Below are 19839 nucleotides of genomic sequence, written 5' to 3' on the forward strand. Positions count from 1 at the left end.
AATAATGATGCTAGATTCATTCTTTTAACTAATGAATTCATCATCTGGTAAATGCTACTAGTTAAGTTTATACATGGTTATTATTTTGAAGAATGTGCTCCTTTTTTTTTTTCTGGTCTCAAATTCAAAAGGAAAAAATATTGCAATTTATTGCAGGAGGAAGCAAAGAGTAGATTTTTCTGTATGTTCAATCAGATCAAAGAGAAAGATGCTTCAGATTAGCTTTCACAAACCAAAAGAGAAGTGATACAGTTTTAACAGGAACATTAGCTTCTGTTTTTAGTTGCAGATATGATTGTGAGATCATCAAATTCATTATAAATGATGCAAAGTGCAGGAACAAGGAACTATCATGCTTCATTAACTCGGAATACCATGCAGTAAGAAACGATGATTTCATTGGAAAGCAGAAATAGCATGTGTCACAATTCATGTGTCATAAGATATGTGTTCAGGTCAACTATTTGACAAAGTTGAACATTTATTTCAACCAAAGGAGAAGTGATACATACAAAATTGTTTCGATGAGTGTATAATAAAGCTATTCGTTTCTGCATTAACATAATACAAGTAGAAGACAAAGGGGACAAGATTTTAGCGTACACCAGATCGCCGACCTCAGTATTATCTGTTAGAGACAAGCAGGTTTCTTGCATGGTCTGAAGCCCTTGAAGCTGCTTTGAGCATCAAAATCCTCTTCCTCCTGCATCAACAACAGAATTCATTGATTAGCAGCAAAACAAATTGAGTTAAAATATATAGACGACATAAAATAACCAAATTATAACTCTAGTTTTAAGCGGGAATTCATAGTATATATCAAGTTTAAGGCTACTTGTGCCAAGCAAAATATTATGACTTTTTGATGGATTATATGTATCGATTACTTGTACAAGAAAGGCTTGAGAAAATAAAATACCATAAATTACTGCAATAAACTAACGTACATGTGATGTTATTTGCAATGAGCTACATCAGATAACTACATCTTGACGAAAACATCTAGAACATAAAATGAGGGATAAATTTGGTTCTATGCTAGGATGATCAGTTGATAGATAACTTATCAGAAAGATATTGATTGCCTAAGCAGAAAGCAGTGAGAAGAACATTTGCAATCAAATAATACTTGGACAACAGATCATTCAGGTGTCTTTTATAAACTGAAAAATCTAATTTGAAGCAACCTTTCCTTCTCCAATTCCATCTGCTCCTTGCCACGGATAGTCAGAACTAGACCTGTTTAGATGACATTGGCCCATTGAACCATCCTCTTGCACAGGATTTATGTCTGGCGAAGAAGAAAAATGAGTTGGAACAGCACAATGACTTTCACTGATGCTTCTTTTCCTGGCAGATGATGATTCGGCTGTTGAAAGTAAATCGACATCCATCTTTGACTTCTCCACAGTATTAGAGTGTGAACTTAAGATAACTGCACAGGGTTTTTCTCCACTTGGATCCCTTGGTTTCTTGTTTACTGAGATATCCTTCATATTGTGAATAGAGGGCACTCTTTGATCAAGAGATGAACTAGTGCAATATACCTCTTTCTTCACAACGACTTTTGGGATGTCCAAACTATTCAAACTAATCAAATTATCAGCTACAACTTCATCTGAACTGCTTAATTTTGCAACTTTTGCAGCCCTATCAAGTTCCCACATCATGTCCACAGCATCATCAAGTCGCTCCCTAGCTGTAAGAATTTCTACGATTGGCCTTGGGTAGTTCAATCCTAGCTCAACACCAGCTGCTTTTAGCACTGTACTCGGAGCATCCCACGGATGGTGAATCCATTCGGTTGGCAGTCTCGCAAGCTCTGGAATCCAATTTCTTATATATTCACCATCTGGATCATACTTCTGACCAAGTACCTGACTCCAAATCAAAATGATGGTATCTATTGAGAAAACAATGTTTACCAATGAAATGCCTAGGCAGACATCCAGATGAGAGAATATGTGTGAAGTTTGTATTGTCAAGACAGAGAAGTCTGCAACAAATCATGCTTACAATGAAGGAAGCATTTCAGTTTTACCCAAATGACCAGCACAAGATTTACCAGACATCAGCTGAAATGAAATGATGTGACGGACAACTCATAGAAATGAGAGCACAAAACGATGCAGTGAGTTAGTCTCAGAACAAAAAAAGAAAAGACCACTTTCTCCTAACAGAACAAGCAAGAAACAACAGTTCCTTTAATTACTAACCAACAAAGCACAGTATTCTTGCTGATTCGGGGGATATTAGGAGGCCACACACTCCTTGATTCTTTGCATGTTGATAAAGTTTCTGATTGTTATACTACATGTATAAACCATCTAAAATCTCTCTAATATTCAATCTGATTAAAGATTATATTATATTGTTTTATATATGTTAATTATGTCACCCCCAAAAGAACTCGTCAAAATTTGTAGTTATATAGAAATGCTAGTCAATAACCAATCATATTGTTTCGGTGCGGTCACAAGACTTCTCTGTAGATGTTACAGAATGCATACCTCAGGATTGTCAAGACGTTTGAGCTCATGACCATCGGGTAAGCTTCCTGATACATACTGCCAACCAAGGATGTCACTTTCGAGATCAGCATCCAGCAATGTGTCCCAGAAGTATTTCATTCCCCAGGTCCACGGAAGTAGCAAAATCTTCACAAAAAAACTTGCTACAATCACTCTAGTTCTATTGTGTATCCAGCCAGTTGCCCAAAGTTCTCTCATTCCTGCATCCACCAAAGGATACCCAGTCTTCCCCTGCCTCCAAGACTTGAACTGGCCTTCATCAGCACGCCAAGGGCAGTGTTTTAGATTACCCAGTAGTGATCGCTCATATGTGAATGGGAAGTTAAAACAAAGATAACGCGAGTATTCTCTGAGACCAATTGATTGCAGGAAAAAGTTCACACTTTCTTCTGCTTTACAGTTGCCATCCTTTGCCCACTGTATTTGCTTCATTCTGACATTTTGATATATTTTTCTAACACTGAGTTCACCAAAATGTAGATAGGGTGACAGCAATGAGGTAGTAGTGCCTTCTACCTTCATTCTATTATTGGAATATTCTAGAAGATGCTCATCAATAAATTCACTCAACACCTTGTCTGCATTGCTCCAACCTGGGGACCAGGCCCTGCTTAATAATGCATTACTCGATTTTTCTATTTCATTTTCAAGCCCAAACTCTTCAATCGAACAACTTTCGACACTTTCTGTACCTGTCACATCAGAACAAATGAGATGAAACATACATTAGTGTAGCATGCAAAACATATATTAGTTTCTAAATTGAAAAGTTCCCATTAGCAATCTTCTTGTGAGAAGTGACATGATTTGAAATAGTAAATGAAACTTGCAGCAGCACATATCCAAAATTTGCTCCTTCTTATCCAAGAATTTTATATTATCATGTTCAAATTGACAAACAAATTTCATAGATGTCAGTATAAATGCCACAACCAGATCAGATGAAAAGCTAAAGCTGCTATAGAGATTAGACTAAACAAGCTTCCAGTGATGATAACCCATAACCTCCCTACCCACAATATTACAGTAAAACCATTAGTATCTTTTGATAAAAACAGATCTATATTGATTGACTCCAACTGAAAGGTCAATTTTAAGTACAAGGACAGATGACTTCTGCAATTGCTGGGCACGTGTATATACTTCTCCTAATCTATAAGACTCTCAAGAGTCCAATATTTTTTAGAGGACCTTCGTGTAACAAGCTGCATGAAGAAAGTACTAGAGATCCATGCGGCCCACTATAGCAGTGAATTTTTTAATGTTCGGCTTGTAGGAACAAGTAGCAAAATCATAAGATTATTAGCTTAAGTAAACTAATTTGTCTTACCCCAGGTCCGGGGTTGCATTTTGGCTAAGATCCTTAGAGTTTCAAGATCATTTCAGAGCCAACCATGACCTACCAACAACCTGCTAAATCAAGGTTCCGTTACAGTATAAGTTTGCAGAAAACATGGCAGTATGTCCAAAAGGGAGAAAAAAAAATAAACAAGGGGTATATATAACTTAAGTGAATGTGTTATAGTCATCATAATGTAGTTGGTTTTTGACACTGAATATCATAATTACATGAGTAATTTTACCTGTAGGAGGAACCAACTTCCAGGGAGGAAGAAGCATTGTCAGCTCATTTGGCATGCTCCTGCATTTGCCCCAGTATGCATCAAAGGTTGTAAAAGCAAGTCCACTTTCATCATAAACTCCCCACGGTTCATATAAGAGATCACCATTAAAACTTTGCACACTGATTCCAAGGCTCACTAGCTGACTTTTTATTTTATGATCACGGACAAGTGAAACAGGATCTGAACAGTAAGGTAAAATAAATTGAAAAGGAAAACATAAGATCAATAAAGACAGTTATCTTCAGATAGGACACAAAATCACCATGTGCAGAAGTTGACTAATCTAGACAGACCGAATAGCCCTCTCAAGATACATGCGATCGGAGGTATACAAAAAATAATTTTCCATTCAAATCCTATCTATCAAGTGTGAGCAACTGAAGATCCATTGTTCAGAAAATCTGCATAGTGGGGTACAAGTCCTTCAATGCAATGCTTACAGGATGATAGAAGTACTGAAAGTAAACAGACTAATATCATGATGTGAATGCAGAAGGCTACCAAGACCTTTAAGGTAACACATTTCTTTAATAATATTCCATGCCTACTTGCACTTTTGAACTATATATTGTTGGAAAGTTAGAAAGCAAAGTCTTGGATGTATCCATTAAGTTAGAAATACACATCATTGCACTTCCACTGTGAGTTCATAATATCTGGCATATTGTGTTCCCGATACCTTGTGCTAATATTTTATACAAACAATAGAAAGGCAGTTATAAAGATCAGCTGAAAAGAAGAAGGGGAACAATCATCTCAGAGGAGAAAAGGTAAATAAAGTTCCTAAATCTCCACATGCAGCTCAAAGAAGAATGTGTACTGCTGCAATAAACTTAACATGATAAGAAAATTCATTAGCCTTATCAGAGACCGAAAACAAACCGCATTCCAATAGACTCTAAAAATGGAACTAGAATAACTCGAAACATCAAAGCATGATTTTTTGTGCACATTGTCAGTCTTACAAAATTTTTGACTTGAGACAAATTTAAACAACTGACAAGATAAGAATGGGTGTCAGTCTCACCAAATTTTTAACTCGAGACAGATTTTAACAGCTAACAACATAAGGATGGGTATAGGACTTACATTAACAAAAAAATTTAAGATGTTCAACAAAACAATATTAAGAGGTTATAGCAAAATTTTTAATATGTTACAATCATTTGTTGGGTAATTTTGCTTGGATTCAAATGCCAAAGACAGGTTGACCATCCTTATCCAAATGTTTTGGCTTTGGCTAACATTGCTTCATTCATGACCATAAGAGATAAATCTTTATCTAATTTATTCAATATTCTCTCACTTTTATCTCTGGTCATCCAGTTTAAACTACTTTGGTTGGGTTAGTAACCCATTTTAACTCGATAATGTTTCATGAACTGAGGCACTCTAGTTCAGCTAAAAGGTTTATTAGAGCCAATGTTATTTTGGCCCCTATGTCCCAATCAGCGTATGCCAATCTTTTGTATTTCCAGCTATTTACAGATTTTACAATTGTTATTTAGTGTCAAAAATATTATATTTTAAGTCTATATTGAGCTTGGACACGATGTTTATTGGATGGACGAGTATCAAGTACTATAGCATTTAAAATTCCTAATTTGTGTAAGAAACCGAAATGTTTGAACACTTAGAAACCCTTTTTCGAGGAAATACATTTCCAAACCCAGATTGAGCAGATCTATGGAGAGATATCTGCAAAATCGATAAGAACCACAAGATCAACCTGATAATTGGTCATCAGAACAAATGATTCTTTTTGCAATGGCCTACTCATATTCATACCCAGATTTTACCCAAAAAGTGTTGTACAACTTGGACTCCATGTATACCATTGTCAAAACAGATCACAAAATGATTAGAAACAAAAATTTAGACATCTTTGCTTTAGGTCAATAATCATCACAGTTTTCTTGGGAACAAAGTTGCAAGATGCTATTAAAAATTGATCTTATCTAATCACCAAACCGAAACATCATTTTCAAACACAGAATCATACAGATTTAACAATCGAATGGAGTGGAACAAAACAAGAAGGAAACCAAGAGCGAAGCATTGGTGCATCAATGAAGAGAATAGGAATTTTGGTGTTGCACTGAATGGTTCTCGAAAATAAAATAACTTAGATATAGGACATAAGCCAAGAACCCAACAAGCAGGAAACCTCCCAAAACGAGACAAACATTAAGATAACTTACCGTAAAGATGATTATAGACCAACCTAGTAGCCCTAATTGCACCAATGCACTGCAAAAGGGCTGCTAGAGTGCTTTCAGATCTGATGAACGTGAGAGGAGCGCCGAGGGACCTCAACGACCGATCGAGGTGGGCGAGGGAGTGCTTCAGCCACCACCGGGAGACTCGACCCGGGTAAAACTGGCCCTCTTCACTTGGACACCATATGAAAACCGGTAGGACGCAGCCGTCCTTGGCAGCGGCAGACAACGCCGGATTGTCCTCAATCCTCAAGTCCCTCCTAAACCAAACAACAGTCTTGGCTTGGCTTCCCATGATGACAAGAATCTCAGGCTCGCATGATCAGGCGGCAAGAACTCCACCGCAAAGAAGACAACCTGCAAGAACCTTCCGGAGGTGACTACACCCAACGAGCCGTTCGAGAAAGGAAGCCTGGAGTTGGGCAAGAGTTTAGGCCGTGACATGTACCAGAAAACCCAAAACAAAAATATCGTTTGAGGAACAGGGGAAGATGCCCATGGTTGCAGCGAGATGTGGATGGACACGGCAACAAACTGCTCTAGATCTTTCAACAACCCGAAATCGATCTTCCAGATTCCCCTCCAGAACAACGATCGAGAAGCAGGCAACAGCTCTCCTCCACCTTGGGCACCCTAGTACGAGACCGTGACACAAGAGCAAGAAGATGGAAGGACTGGCGTCCAGCGCTGGCCCCACCAAGCACGAAGACCGCAGCAAGATGTGACCAATCAAAAGCAGACGCGAGCAAGCAGATCCTCCTCGATCTTTAGCCACAGATGCAACCGCGGAGCAAAGGAAGTCCAAATTCAACTCCAGAGCATCGTCTCCTCCCCTCACCTCACTCTGTATGCGGAGCAGCAAGAAGCCGGGGGGGCGGGGGTCATGTCATGAGTCAGCCTCCCAACCCACACCACCCTGCTCCCCGTTGAGAAATCTGAAGCTTCGGAACACTAGATAAACACACACATGGGAGCAAAATCAACCGCCCAACCAGAGACGTTGGTGCTCAATAAAAGTAATGGAAGCTGTTTTGCTGGTGTTTACCAGCGACCAGCAGCAGCAGCAGCAGCAGCAGCGGCGGCTACTTATTATTATTATATGCTCACCCATCCCATCACCCCACCATGAACCCAGCATCCACACGTACCGCAAGACACAGGTAGCACAGCGTCGATCCGAGGAAGGTGGCCTTGGTCACTACCATGCTCCTGTATTTCCGAATAAACCTTGCCTCCTGCCGCTTCTTACCCCGAAAGTGGGCGTCACATGTAGACAGCTGCGTTAGAGAGGGAGGGAGCGCATCGCATCAGTCTCTTTCAAGCAGCGCTGGCGCGGGAGTTCCTTTCTCCGCTTCTCTCGTGCCCATGCTGGGAAGACGGGCCCCCCCCCCTTTCGGGTCTGGAGCCGATGGAAGTCCAGAACCCAAACCTCCACCCGATTGGGGTGGGCGGAATCCAACCATCCGATCCGGTTCGACCATGACGAATACATTGATCGGATAAGAAGCACATATCCATCTTTTTTTTTTCCTACGTGAACCGGATAAGAAGCACATATCCCGCACCCCCTCCCTGCCCCTTTCGTGTACGCTTCTCGGAAGAGAACGAGCGGCGATGACAAAGCAGCGTCCGTATCCAAGCAACCTGCAGCACGGGCGTCCCCAACGAATCTCACTCCAAATATCAGTATCCCAGACAATCGTTGGGATTCAAGAAAAATCGCACTCGGTTGTTGGAAGTAGCTGTGCATCTTCCTTTCTTTTCGTTTTCTATCTTGAATATGTTAAAACATGATTGGGCGAGAATAAGCTCACATAATGTTGCTGTTGAATAGTACAACACAAGAGTCTTCGTGAAGCTTGGACATCATCCGTCTCGGTCATTTTTGGCATCCCCACCCCTGTACTGCTCTGATACTTCCAAAAACTGGATTGGATGTTTGCTCTCGGTGCAGAGTACAGAAAGCCCCACGCATGCAACAAGCACATCGGATGCTACGGACTACAGCGATGAATGATTGAGGACCTTCCAGAACTCCAAATTGAATTATGATACATGGATACAACAAGCATTACTTTAACCAAGCTACTCGATGTGCTCATTAACATAATAAGCATATGTTTCTAGCTCTTGGCTGATGACGATCTTCGCAGCCTTTAGTAAAGGCTCTAATAGCAAGATGCTCCGAGGAAAATGTCACGAACGCAGCCAATATAAGACCACCGCCGACCATCAAACCCAACCTGTCAATGGGAGTAAAATAAAAGATAAAAAGGAAAAAAAAATGAGAACATGGAAAAGGAAAATAAAATTCGACATGAGTATATAACAATACAATCTAGTTCGACATTACAAATACCATCATGCACCAAAAAGCCCGAATGTTAATGGATCATGCTCCGCGTCCTGATTCACATGAGCTATCTTATGGCTCTAAATACTAAGACCATAAAAAAGAAGCAAACTTCCATCATACATTCACCAGGACTCACCCACAATACATGACCTAGATGTAAGGTTTCCTAAGGTAATTTCAAAAGAATATATTTGTAGAAACAGCTTTCTATACACATTCTTTTTTACTTTTCACTATGTTGCATTCACTAAGAATATCTAATTTACTACCAGATGTTCAGATAAGATGTGAACTCAAACTTGACAAGCAGTAGAAATACTGCTAAAACACATGCATTCCTTACTGAGCCAGAAAAGTAAGTCCTCTCAAAAGAGAGAATGCCATCAAGAAAGCAATAGTTTGCTCCTCTATTATCATAAAACACATCAAGATTCTAGATACACTTACCATAATTGTAATAAAAATTCAAATTGACAAGCACACAAAAACAATGTCCACACTATTAAAGGACAATGATCAAACTCTTATTTCTTTACAACAGTAGTTAGTCATTAAAAATCTTGTGAAAAAGGATGTGTAAAGAAATTGAATAATATAATTGAATTCATATACACAACAAACACCATAACCGACCAAACATAATCTTTTATACACACACACAGATATAATATATATATATATATATATATATATATATATATATACTGTCCTCAAAAAATTAAATTAATAAAAAAAATCAGAAGATAAAGCAAACAACTTGGAAATTCAAATTTCATAGCAGAGTTGTAATAAAAGGATAATATAAAGAGACAGCCAGAAAATTATAAATGACGATATAACCAGATCTGCAGCAATTCAATAATTCCTTCCTGATCTAGTACTAGTTAATCATAGATCCTGATCAATCTACCTTGCAAAAAGAGCAGTAATCCCCAAAAGGCATGGCATTGAAGGAACAATGACAGCGAGAAATGCCATCCCTAGCCAATAGAACCATGGCACTATGTCACAGCTAGATGAACTGCGTTGAGAGCCTGCATAAAATATCTGCAGTTAGATTGGTGCAACAAAGGAATCACCAAATGAAACTTTTCATTTAACTCGACAAACCTTTTCCAGAGTCATAATCGGAAGAATCAAAGCGATTATGATTAGTTTGATTCCCTGTCGACTTTCCCCATTGATATATAAAATTTAGATAACTCCCAAATATTATGAAAAAAGTCACAAAAGTCCACTCGTACATCAGCAGTAAGCCTGTCCATGGCATTACTTGATGAGGAACCAATATAAATGAAAGACCAAGAGATAGCGCAGCAGCCACAAAGCAGATAAAAACAGAGATTGCACCCAAATGAGCAGGCAGCTTGGAATGTGCACCGGTTGAAAACTGTCACGAAGTAAAAATGACATATGAGAAATATACAAATGCAAATTTACATCTATTGCACCGCATAGGATCCACATGAATCAAATTGTGAGAACTACACATTGATTCACATACAGTTAAGTAGTTAACCATACAGGCCAAGATCCTACATGCATTAAACAAGCTCTTTTTTTATATCAGCAACAACAGAAAATTTTAATGCTGATCTCCAAAATGCATAATAGGGGTTTCCATAAGTTATTCAATGGGTGGGGAGCACAATTTTCAATTATATGGGGATGAATTGTATACTCTTCTGTGTTTAGACCGTATGCATGCTAAATAATAATCTTCATGAAAACTCATAAGTGTTACATCTGAATCCACTATCTTAGCATCGACTATGTAAATAACTATGAAGCCACTCAAGATGGTTAATGACTTTATGTTGCCCCAAGATAATCATGATCAGAACGTGTCACTCTACCTACAGTTGTCGAGAAGCATGAGATGCAAAAAAATTTTCCATGCCGATGTTCATATATCAATGTTCTGGCAGATACTACATATGGGACCATCCCTTTTTATCTGAGAATTCTTATTTTCATTCCTCATTACTGAATTAGTTAACACCCTAAAATTCCAGTGTGCATTCTCATAATTTAATTATTTTTCTGATTCACAGCGAGAAAAAAAGCCAACAAACAATGAGGAAGTCAATGTAAAATATGATAGTCCATTGAACTAATTACTTTTCTAGATAATGCAAAAATTCCTTAATGGAAAGTATATAACAAATATATATGAACTTCCTAATAACTTTGCCTTCAGAAATGCAACCTGTTGACTCGAATTGACAAAAGAAGATGAAGCAACTCCAACACCAGAATATGCAGGAATGCCTCCAGATCTGTATCGGTAGTAGATTCGCCTTGCATAATCACATAAGGAACTTCGAGAAAATATGGTGGCGAAATCCTTGTTTATCTGCAAGTCGGAAACAAATTAAGTTATACAAGCAATTTTTTCAGTCAACATCATAAATAACAGCCTGTAATGAATCACTAACCTGAAGAAAGGATCGATAGTAACAGAAAATCAGCAAGAAAACAGGAAAAGCAAATAAAAATTTAACCAACAGCTGGTCATTAGGGTTTCTTCCTCCGCCAGTTCCAGGAAGAGAATCTCCAAGTTGTTTCCGAACATTCTGCAGTATTTGTGCAAGTGGTGTTAACAAAAGTTTTCTGACCATTGATTATAGAATTCTCTTCAAGCAAGTTTTCAATTAACTCGAACCAATCACATTTAATACAGTATAAGTAGCTTAAAACGATTCACGGAAGTTGCAGATAACTTGAAGGAAAATGTTGTAAAAACAATTCATACAACATTAAATAAATCTGATGGCCAATCACCTGCCATACGTCCACTGGTTTTAGAAGCCAAGCTGTCCACCAATCCCAAGGTTTAAGGGGGCCCAGGGTGTAATGAATAACTCTGAGTTCTTTCTCATCAACCATCCACTGGTCAGGAAGTGTAAACGTAAAAGTTCAGCAAATAATGCTAAAAAGAGAACACTTGAAAAAAAAAAGTCAAACTGTTGCAAACATCAGCACTGCAAGTTATCGTAAAGTATGATTTTACAAAAGAGACCATTAAATTAGCAACAAGCTAGAGTCGCTTAAACATGAAAGCTATATAAAAATTTCCCATTAATGTGTTGATCTAAATATGACATAGGTCGCATCTGGAGAAATACACACAATGGATAAAGTGAAACAAATCCAAGGCACTCCACAAAAATCCCTCTTTTGTAAAAGCACACATCGGCAACCTAATCATGTTGTTAGATCAAAGTTTTCACTTCTTAGAAACTCGAGCATTATTCAGGATCATTCGGTTGGTGCGGTTTTTTGGTGGTCAACTAGCTCGTCATTTGTTGCTTTGATGGGAAAGGAGATACATGTAATCAAACAAGAACTAAGATGCCAGAATAGAAATCTGTATTATACACTATGCCAAGTGGTACAAAATAATGGATTTTGCCAGGTCTTGTTAGCTATATAACCAGTGATTTAAAAAGCGCTAGACGTCAAGTTCCCAAAATGCCCAAGACGAGCGAAGTGAGACGCCATGAAATATTAAAATATAAAAAATATATAATATAATTGATAAATATAATTATTTAAATAAAAATATGATATTAAATTAAAAAGATCTAAAGTACCAAATCACATTATCCATCTTCTAATAACAAAAATGTCAAGAGACTCAAACAATAAAGTTTAAATAAACAAATATTAGCAGTGTTAAAATCTATATTATCAATCTAGTATATAAAGATTACTTTGTATAGTACTTAGAGAGAGAGAAAAGAACTATTTATTAACAGTAAGAGGATAAAATTGCCATCGACAATGTGGAAAGTGAGGAGAGGCAGCGATAAGAAGCTGCCAGCAGCAGCGGAGGATTAGTTTAAGACAGCTGTGGCAGCACTGCGAACGACAGCAACGGACAGCAGCAGGGGAAGCTGCAGATAGCAGCAGTGATGGAGGTTCCAGAGGGAGTCCGTCGATGGCAAAGGAACTTATGATACTCTCCCTCGACAAGTTGAGGAACTGCACACGGAGCGACGGTGGAAGGAAGCTACGGGCTCTTGTGAGGCTATCGGACCCATCTGTCAACGATAGAGGAAGGCTCGATCTGCTGCATTTGCCGTGGAGGCAGCGGCAGAAAGCATCAGTGACGGAGGCAGAAACAACGCTAGGGTTGGCTCGAGGTCGCGTAGGCATGAAGTGTCGCTTTTGAGGGTAAGTAACTATGTTAGTTGGTTCAATCAAACCAACTAACTATTGTTGAACCAAACCAAACATTTAAGTCTGGTTTGATTGCGTCATTTGAACCGGGCGCTCGCCCAGAGCGCCCGACACCTGGGTTCAGGCGAGCGCCCAGGCGGTGCTTCATTGAAGCGTGCCGCCTAGTCCACACATGAGGCGCTTGAGCCTCGCCTTGCCCGAGCGCCTATTTAAATCATTGTATATAACACAATAGAAAATTAATCATCTAAGTAATAGATCATGCAATGCCACAAAATAACAAAACTCAAAATCAATTAATCATCCATGACAAGCATTCCAAACTCATTACAATATGTGTATCCTCACGCAATATGACATGACTTCCGTTCTTTATTTGGAAAATACCTACAGGTGGCTACCTCTACTCGGAAAGTATATCCATGCATCTTGACAGGTAAGATGTCTCTTATTCACTTTTCCATGAATCTCAAAACAAGACTATCTCCTTGTTGAAAACAATAATATAACCAACGAAACCAAAACTTACATTGATGTACAAAATCCAAATGGCTTTTTGGTTGACCTTTGAAATAACGTATAAGCAATTCTATGCAATCAAAAATGGCTTTTTGGTTGACCTTCGAAAAGGCCATAAAATCCTGGTGATGGATCTTACAGTGGAAAGTTGCTACCATACAAGCAGTATCCATGTCAGGCATACCAAATATACATATCATTTCCCAATCTTATCAGCTCGCCAAACGAGAGATTCTTAACAGCAATTTCACAGCATGCTAATAGAGTTCTTTCTTTTTTTTCCTCCTTTCCTTGGTTTCCTATGTGATTCTCTATCTATTATCTCTTTCTTCAAGTGTTCCCAAGCCTCAAATTCTCTACTCCTGCAGCTCGTGCAGGACCCAAATTCTGGTATCAACTAGTTGCTTCAGCAATGAGGACCAGTCCAATGAGGTCTTCAACAACAGATTGTCATAGTCTCACTAGTTGAACTCTTTCTTGAGTGAATCCAGCCTTTCCTGCGAGGAGTCACCAACTTCTAACATTCCCTTGCCTATATAACCAATAGAAAGTGTCTCTTTGTACAGGTAAATAAGCAAGATGACTTTTTTTCTTTTAATTTGGATGGGACTGGCACTGTACAATTTGGATAGGCTTTAAAGAATATATCTCACTTTTTCATATACAAGAACAAAAAAATTTAAAAATACATATGTATTGAATCTAACTGATATATGAATTTATAACATGAGTATGCATTGTTTAACTTGGGGATTTAAATTACTAAAATAATCTTTTCAAAATTTTAGTTAACTACAATATAAAATAACAGATTCTTTGTTTTTAATTAAAACAACTGATTTAGTAATTATTATCTATAAAAATAATAGTGGTCTATCAGATCACCTATTAACACTATGATCTTCAATTAAAATATGCAGATTTTGTATAATTATGTAAAGAAAGGAGATTGCAGTTGTCATAAAATTTAAATCTGAGAAAAATAAGTGTATTACGTTATCCATTTAATTGAGGTTTCAAATACTGATTAGATATCTACTGACTAGTATCTAACGGCCCGGTCAAGAATCAGTAACGGACTATATATCTTAGTATTAATGGTTTTTTACTATTTTTTATTTTTTTCTTGTTTCAATGATATCATGTGATACATAGCTTGATACTACTTAATTCATTTTTATTTCTTTTTAGTGTCATCGAAGATGTCGAGCGATATCAAACTAAAATTTTAAATACTGATTCAAAAAATGGTAGATTTATTAGATCTACTTATTGAGAGAACATGAAGTACAAATACCAAGGCATTGAAGTCACCCAGACATGCAAACATCATCAAAGGAACAATGGGAATGGGAAAGAAGCAATAGCGAATTACATTTCATCCCCTTCACCTATATGTCTGGTAATCGCTCCAAATCATGATCCAATATGGGGTTCAATCATGGCAGTGACACTGAGTATGCCTTAGAAGTAACACATAAAAAAATAAGAAGCAAGAAGATGCTCTATTCCTTGAAGAGAATGAATCAAGAAGGCAAGGTGCAGATATCAAAGACATGAATCCAATATAGACTTACCAATCCAAGACAAAGAATTACGTATAGCTATCAAACGTGGCAGAGAAGAAGAAAGATGTTGTAAAGTTCCTCTATATCAATGTATTTCTAGTTCATCCATGTTCCTTCAGCAATTGCTTTCAGCCATAATTTAAAATTCATGAAACACCAAAAATGGAGCTAGAATTGATTCCAAAATTTAAATAGATTGTGGTCAAGTATGTTAAAAGGAAGATAAACGAAGTTTGGGTACATGTTATAGGACAACGTGACAGCTGGACAAGGAATGCAGACCATCAGTATGAGCATAATTTATTTCTAATTTTCTAAAATCCACTTGTAAAATCATGTAAGCAAAGATGGCAAGTACAAGAAAGAGAAACACCCTCGTGAACCCATAGGAGATAAGATGATAAATTAAATGAGAAAACAAAGCAGTAATTCAAATGAATAACCTACAAAAAAGGAAAGAACTATTCTTTAATTCCCTCCGTATGAGGATATTAGAAAACAACTAAATAATTCTCAAGAATAGTCAGTTGATACCATATGAAGCAGTAACTGTGGATAAGACAAGCAAGTGTAGTGATACAAAATGTATCATTTAGTTCCAATTTCTACCAGCTAATTACCTTATTGGCTAGCATGTAAAGACCAACATCTGCATTATATAGAGTAGAAAGTCGTTGCATTTCAGGCACAGGAATAGAGTTCTTGGCATCTGAAGACAAATCTGGCTCGAAAACATGGGCATTGGGGAAGTCAGAATAATATGAATTCAGAAATCCTTGATCTCCTGCAGAAATTAAAAGAGAAATGAAAAGAATAAGCAAAGAGGATAATAGTGATAACAAGGTATAAATGCTATCACACAACATATTGTTGACCAAAAACCATGATGAGACACTAACTATCGGAGCACTCAACAAGATGACCTTTTTTATTTCTATATTATGGTATCAAATCTAACACAATTTCTTTCAACACAAGCATATTGGCCTTCTGAAGATTGTTTTTCAGATGCCAGACTCTTACTGATGCAGAAAAGTTGTAATTCAAACTTCACAACATGGAAGCATCAAACAGGATAAACTGTCAGCTACAAAGAAGGAAAAAATTCAACATAACATCATCAAACAGTCTAAGGTTCTAGAGCAGTAAAGGGATTAAGGGAAAAGATTAACCTCCAGTGTAAGAATATAAAGAGTTCACTTGGCTCATCATATCTTTGAAAGTGGATTCAGAAGGCTCCACAACCATCACCCCAGAGTTCAATCTTTCAGAGTGTTTCAAGTTTGCACAGAATTTTCCACACTTGAATAGATCCTCAATACTCTTTATGACAATTGTATCAGCATCAAGATATACAACTGATAGTTGACAAGAAAAGCAGAACATCACCACTAAAAGGAGCAATTAGAAAAGCAAGAAAAAGAAGGAAGATCATGCATTTCTAACCATTAAAATACAGGATTAATTTCAAAAATTAAATTACCTTTTCTATAGTTTGTCATATTGAATATCTTCAGTTTCGTGTACACTCCCCAGAACCTTGTTGGCCGCACATGATTTGGATTAGCCAATAAACTTATATGCTCGACAATCCAACCATCAGCCTACAATTGATCTAAAAAGTATAAGTTATTATATAGAATAGAATCAAAAAAACATGTAGACATCAAAATCACAGTAATTATTTGAAAATTTCCAATATTTCCAAAGATGCAAAAGTGATAAAAAATGTACTACCTGTATGATATACAAACTCAACAAGCCAATGTCAGGAAGATTTTATGCATGATTAAACCACATACAGATAAAGAATATCAACCACTAACGATAAAATTTCACATGTGCATTTGACAGCTTTGTATTAAAGGAATTGTGTATCTTTATCATGCTGAGAACTGGCTGTGATATCAGGTGCTCCATGTTTAATCATATATCCACAACAGTAACTACTACTAAATCATATATATACTTGATCATTCTGGCATTCTCACATGTGCACATATATACATATGTAAACAAATATGTGTATATATACACACACAAATATACATGTACATAGAGGCGGTTACAAACAGGCTCCAACGAATGTGCCAATGAAAGCGTGACATGTGGACAACATTTCTATGACTTTATACATCATTTATGAAGTTAAAATGTGCCCCAGCTGACATGGTGCTATATCAACCATCACTTAATTTACAAGATTCAATCATATAACAACCTAAGACAAAATCTTAATAACCTGATATGGGTAACCACCCATAATAGAAAAGCAACAAGAGTTCAACCCTATAAAGGGGGGCCTCCTCTGAAGCTAAAAGACAAAATCTCTTTCTCTCTCTTACTTTGTTGAGATTTGTACCCTCTCAATGCTTCCAAGTTAATTATGACTTGAGCATTAGGAAGGCCCTGCAGAATACATTTTTGACATCTATCTGCTTTGCATAACTCATGCTTCCCATCCTCCATCGTGTACAGCAGTTTAATCACCCTGACTCACTAGGATACCTCAGTTTAATTATCCTTGCCCTTGGCACCTTGTTTTCAAACCACTATTGCTCAATTCAGCTCAGATGGTACCTCAAAAAAAGCCACATTAGCAAGATCACCCAAATTTGACTTCATAGACAAATGTACATATACATGTGTGCTCACATGTAATCATGTATACAAAAAATATGAACTTACATAAGCACACATATGTACACAAATGTGCAGCTTGTGTATCTACTAGCATAATGCTCCAGTCACAAATGAAGACTAACTCGTCATGAGAAAACAAATTATAAATTAGTGATATCTCATGTGTGAAGACTATGTTTTCTTCACAATTACAGCAAACATGTTTTAAAAAAATTATACCTTCCATCTTTTATAGTTTTATTTAAATCATTGGGTATCTATCCCCAATAGCATATGGGTAAACTGAAAGAAGGAAAGAACCACCTCCTGCCTTTCTCTAATGTTTAGCATATTTCTTTAATTATACAGTTATTAGGTCAAATTGTACACATAATGACTTCAAATTTGATCATGTGCAGTACATGTCAAATGCTAGTATGTACATGCATACAATTTCATGTTTACAGCATAGCAATCAGTAACCTTATTTGGCTGCAAACCAGGGAGTAGTATAACAGAATTTCACAATTCCCAATTATCGAAGCCTCTTCTCTTTTGCTTAAATTTTTGACCGACGTGCGAGGATCAGGCCTACACCAGTCTACTTTAAGTTGAGTTGGCTTAAACATTGACTCAAGGGATTTTTTACCTCACAATGAAAAAGAACGGAATCTTTCTCATCAACATTTTTTACTAAACTAAATACAGCTCTTTCATGTGATACAGCCAACACCTTGTATCTCTTATTATGTGTTATGTGTCCTTCGATCATACCATTTCTTTTGCTCTGCTGCTCCCGTAGCTTGGAAGGAATGTAAATTATGGCTCAGCTATCCAGCCGCAGCCTTCAAGCTAGCGGGACGACATGCTCGGTATGCAAAAGAACTCCAATTATTGGCCTAGAAACAACCACACGCCTCAAAGGTCAAGTTAACTAAAGTGTTCCTTGCGACACTAAAGAACTCCAATTCTCTGAGGTGACAAGAACCGAAGCTTGACCTGACTTATTTTCAGAAAAGAGTAGAGAACCAAAACAGAAAACAATAGGGGGAGGAAACCTACATGAAGAAGCTTCATGGCATAGTCGGAGACGCCATCCGAAACGAGGACGACCATGTCCTTGGTGGACCCGGTGTCACGAATCGACTTCCCAAGAACACGAACGCCGAGGAGGAACTCGTCGCCGTAGAGCAGGGTGACGTAGGCGTCCTCGGTTTTGGCCCTCCCGCAACCCGTAGCTCCGAGAACCAGCAAAACCATCGCCAAGAACCCTAATCTTGCCACAGGCGACCCCATCCTAGGATCCGACGACAAGAATCCAGATCAAGAATAAGAGACGAACCGAATACGAAGCCCCTGTTCAAGAACACGTCTCGAGATCGTCAAGGGAGTGAAGAAGGGAACCTTCCAGGCACCGAAGACGAGGCGAGGGGTGCAGCGGCGGCCTCCGTTGACGGGGAAGAGGCGGTGGTTTCGATCGATCGAGAAGAAAACCAAGTTTGTGGAGTTCTCTTTTTCCTCTTCCCTTTTCCCCCTTCTCTCAATTAAAGAGAGGAGGAGACAAAAGTCCGAAGGCCGCCCCTTCTTGACTTGGAGGATGAGTCATAATAATATCGTGATACGTTAAATGACAATAATATAATTAATATGAAATCAACATATTTATCCTTACCCATATATTGAAATAACATTTATAAGAAAATAAAAATAATCACTATTGTCAATAGTAATGTTAATTAATTTTATAAATTTCTAAAATATTTACACAAAAATAACAATAAATCGTATTACCCCAACCACTAACACACTATGCTCCTTTGATAATACAATATTGTTACATTATATTTCACTAATTTGTTATAATATGTATCACGGATTACATTAAATATCAATCATCTTAGCACCTTGAAACTTTTTGATTAATATAAGACTTGGTATTATTGAGTCGTGTTGTTAATTGCTCATCGGACTGGCTTATTTTGGAGGACATATAATCCTTTTATCTTGACTGTTTATATTTTATATTTATAGCATCATCTTTTTATATCTCATTTTACTTGTCTTCTTACCACTAATAGCGTATTCCCACCTCTTGTGACTACAAAGTCTAATTTGCATCCCAAATAGTATCATATTCCTTGGCATTTTTAGCTGAAATTTAGATGGATGTTTTTCATAAATAACGCATACTCAATTACATTCACTTTATTGCAT

At 37.5% G+C, this 19839-nt stretch overlaps 2 protein-coding genes across 3 annotated transcripts; both read right to left on the reverse strand.

Annotated features, from left to right (window-relative positions):
* Positions 1–463: 463 nt before the first annotated feature.
* On the reverse strand, positions 464–7725 carry LOC135638204 (cryptochrome-1-like). Of its 2 annotated transcripts, none has more exons than XM_065151222.1 (6): positions 6824–7725; positions 6358–6732; positions 4115–4336; positions 2511–3223; positions 1188–1877; positions 464–703 (listed from the first exon to the last, which is right to left on the reverse strand). In XM_065151222.1, the coding sequence occupies exons 2-6, from the start codon at positions 6668–6670 to the stop codon at positions 632–634; spliced, it is 2010 nt and encodes a 669-aa protein (XP_065007294.1). In that variant the 5' UTR covers positions 6671–6732; positions 6824–7725; the 3' UTR covers positions 464–631. The 2 variants fall into 2 exon arrangements, with proteins under 2 accessions (XP_065007294.1, XP_065007293.1); XM_065151221.1 differs by having other exon boundaries at positions 6358–7326; positions 7421–7721.
* A 444-nt stretch (positions 7726–8169) lies between these two features.
* LOC103985824 (inositol phosphorylceramide glucuronosyltransferase 1) lies at positions 8170–19208 on the reverse strand. Its single transcript, XM_009403671.3, has 11 exons — positions 19030–19208; positions 18688–18922; positions 16487–16607; positions 16176–16361; positions 15624–15787; positions 11516–11623; positions 11170–11307; positions 10941–11087; positions 9842–10121; positions 9642–9765; positions 8170–8618 (listed from the first exon to the last, which is right to left on the reverse strand). Exons 2-11 carry the CDS (start codon positions 18919–18921, stop codon positions 8477–8479), a joined length of 1644 nt encoding a protein of 547 aa, XP_009401946.2. The 5' UTR covers position 18922; positions 19030–19208; the 3' UTR covers positions 8170–8476.
* Between the last annotated feature and the right edge of the window lie 631 nt (positions 19209–19839).

This window comes from Musa acuminata, chromosome BXJ3-5, assembly GCF_036884655.1.
Source record: "Musa acuminata AAA Group cultivar baxijiao chromosome BXJ3-5, Cavendish_Baxijiao_AAA, whole genome shotgun sequence".
NCBI classification, from domain to species: domain Eukaryota; kingdom Viridiplantae; phylum Streptophyta; class Magnoliopsida; order Zingiberales; family Musaceae; genus Musa; species Musa acuminata.

Excerpts from the sequence above, each read along its gene's own strand:
- LOC135638204 (XM_065151222.1), bottom strand. The coding sequence starts at position 6,670 with ATGGGAAGCCAAGCCAAGACTGTTGTTTGGTTTAGGAGGGACTTGAGG. Across the intron at positions 4,337-6,357 it reads GGTCTATAATCATCTTTACG|ATCCTGTTTCACTTGTCCGT; the intron begins GTAAGTTATCTT and ends CTTACTGTTCAG. Across the intron at positions 3,224-4,114 it reads GAAGTTGGTTCCTCCTACAG|GTACAGAAAGTGTCGAAAGT; the intron begins GTAAAATTACTC and ends CTGATGTGACAG.
- LOC103985824 (XM_009403671.3), bottom strand. The coding sequence starts at position 18,921 with ATGGGGTCGCCTGTGGCAAGATTAGGGTTCTTGGCGATGGTTTTGCTG. Across the intron at positions 11,624-15,623 it reads TTTACATGCTAGCCAATAAG|TGGATGGTTGATGAGAAAGA; the intron begins GTAATTAGCTGG and ends CTTCCTGACCAG. Across the intron at positions 8,619-9,641 it reads ATTACTGCTCTTTTTGCAAG|GTTGGGTTTGATGGTCGGCG; the intron begins GTAGATTGATCA and ends TCCCATTGACAG.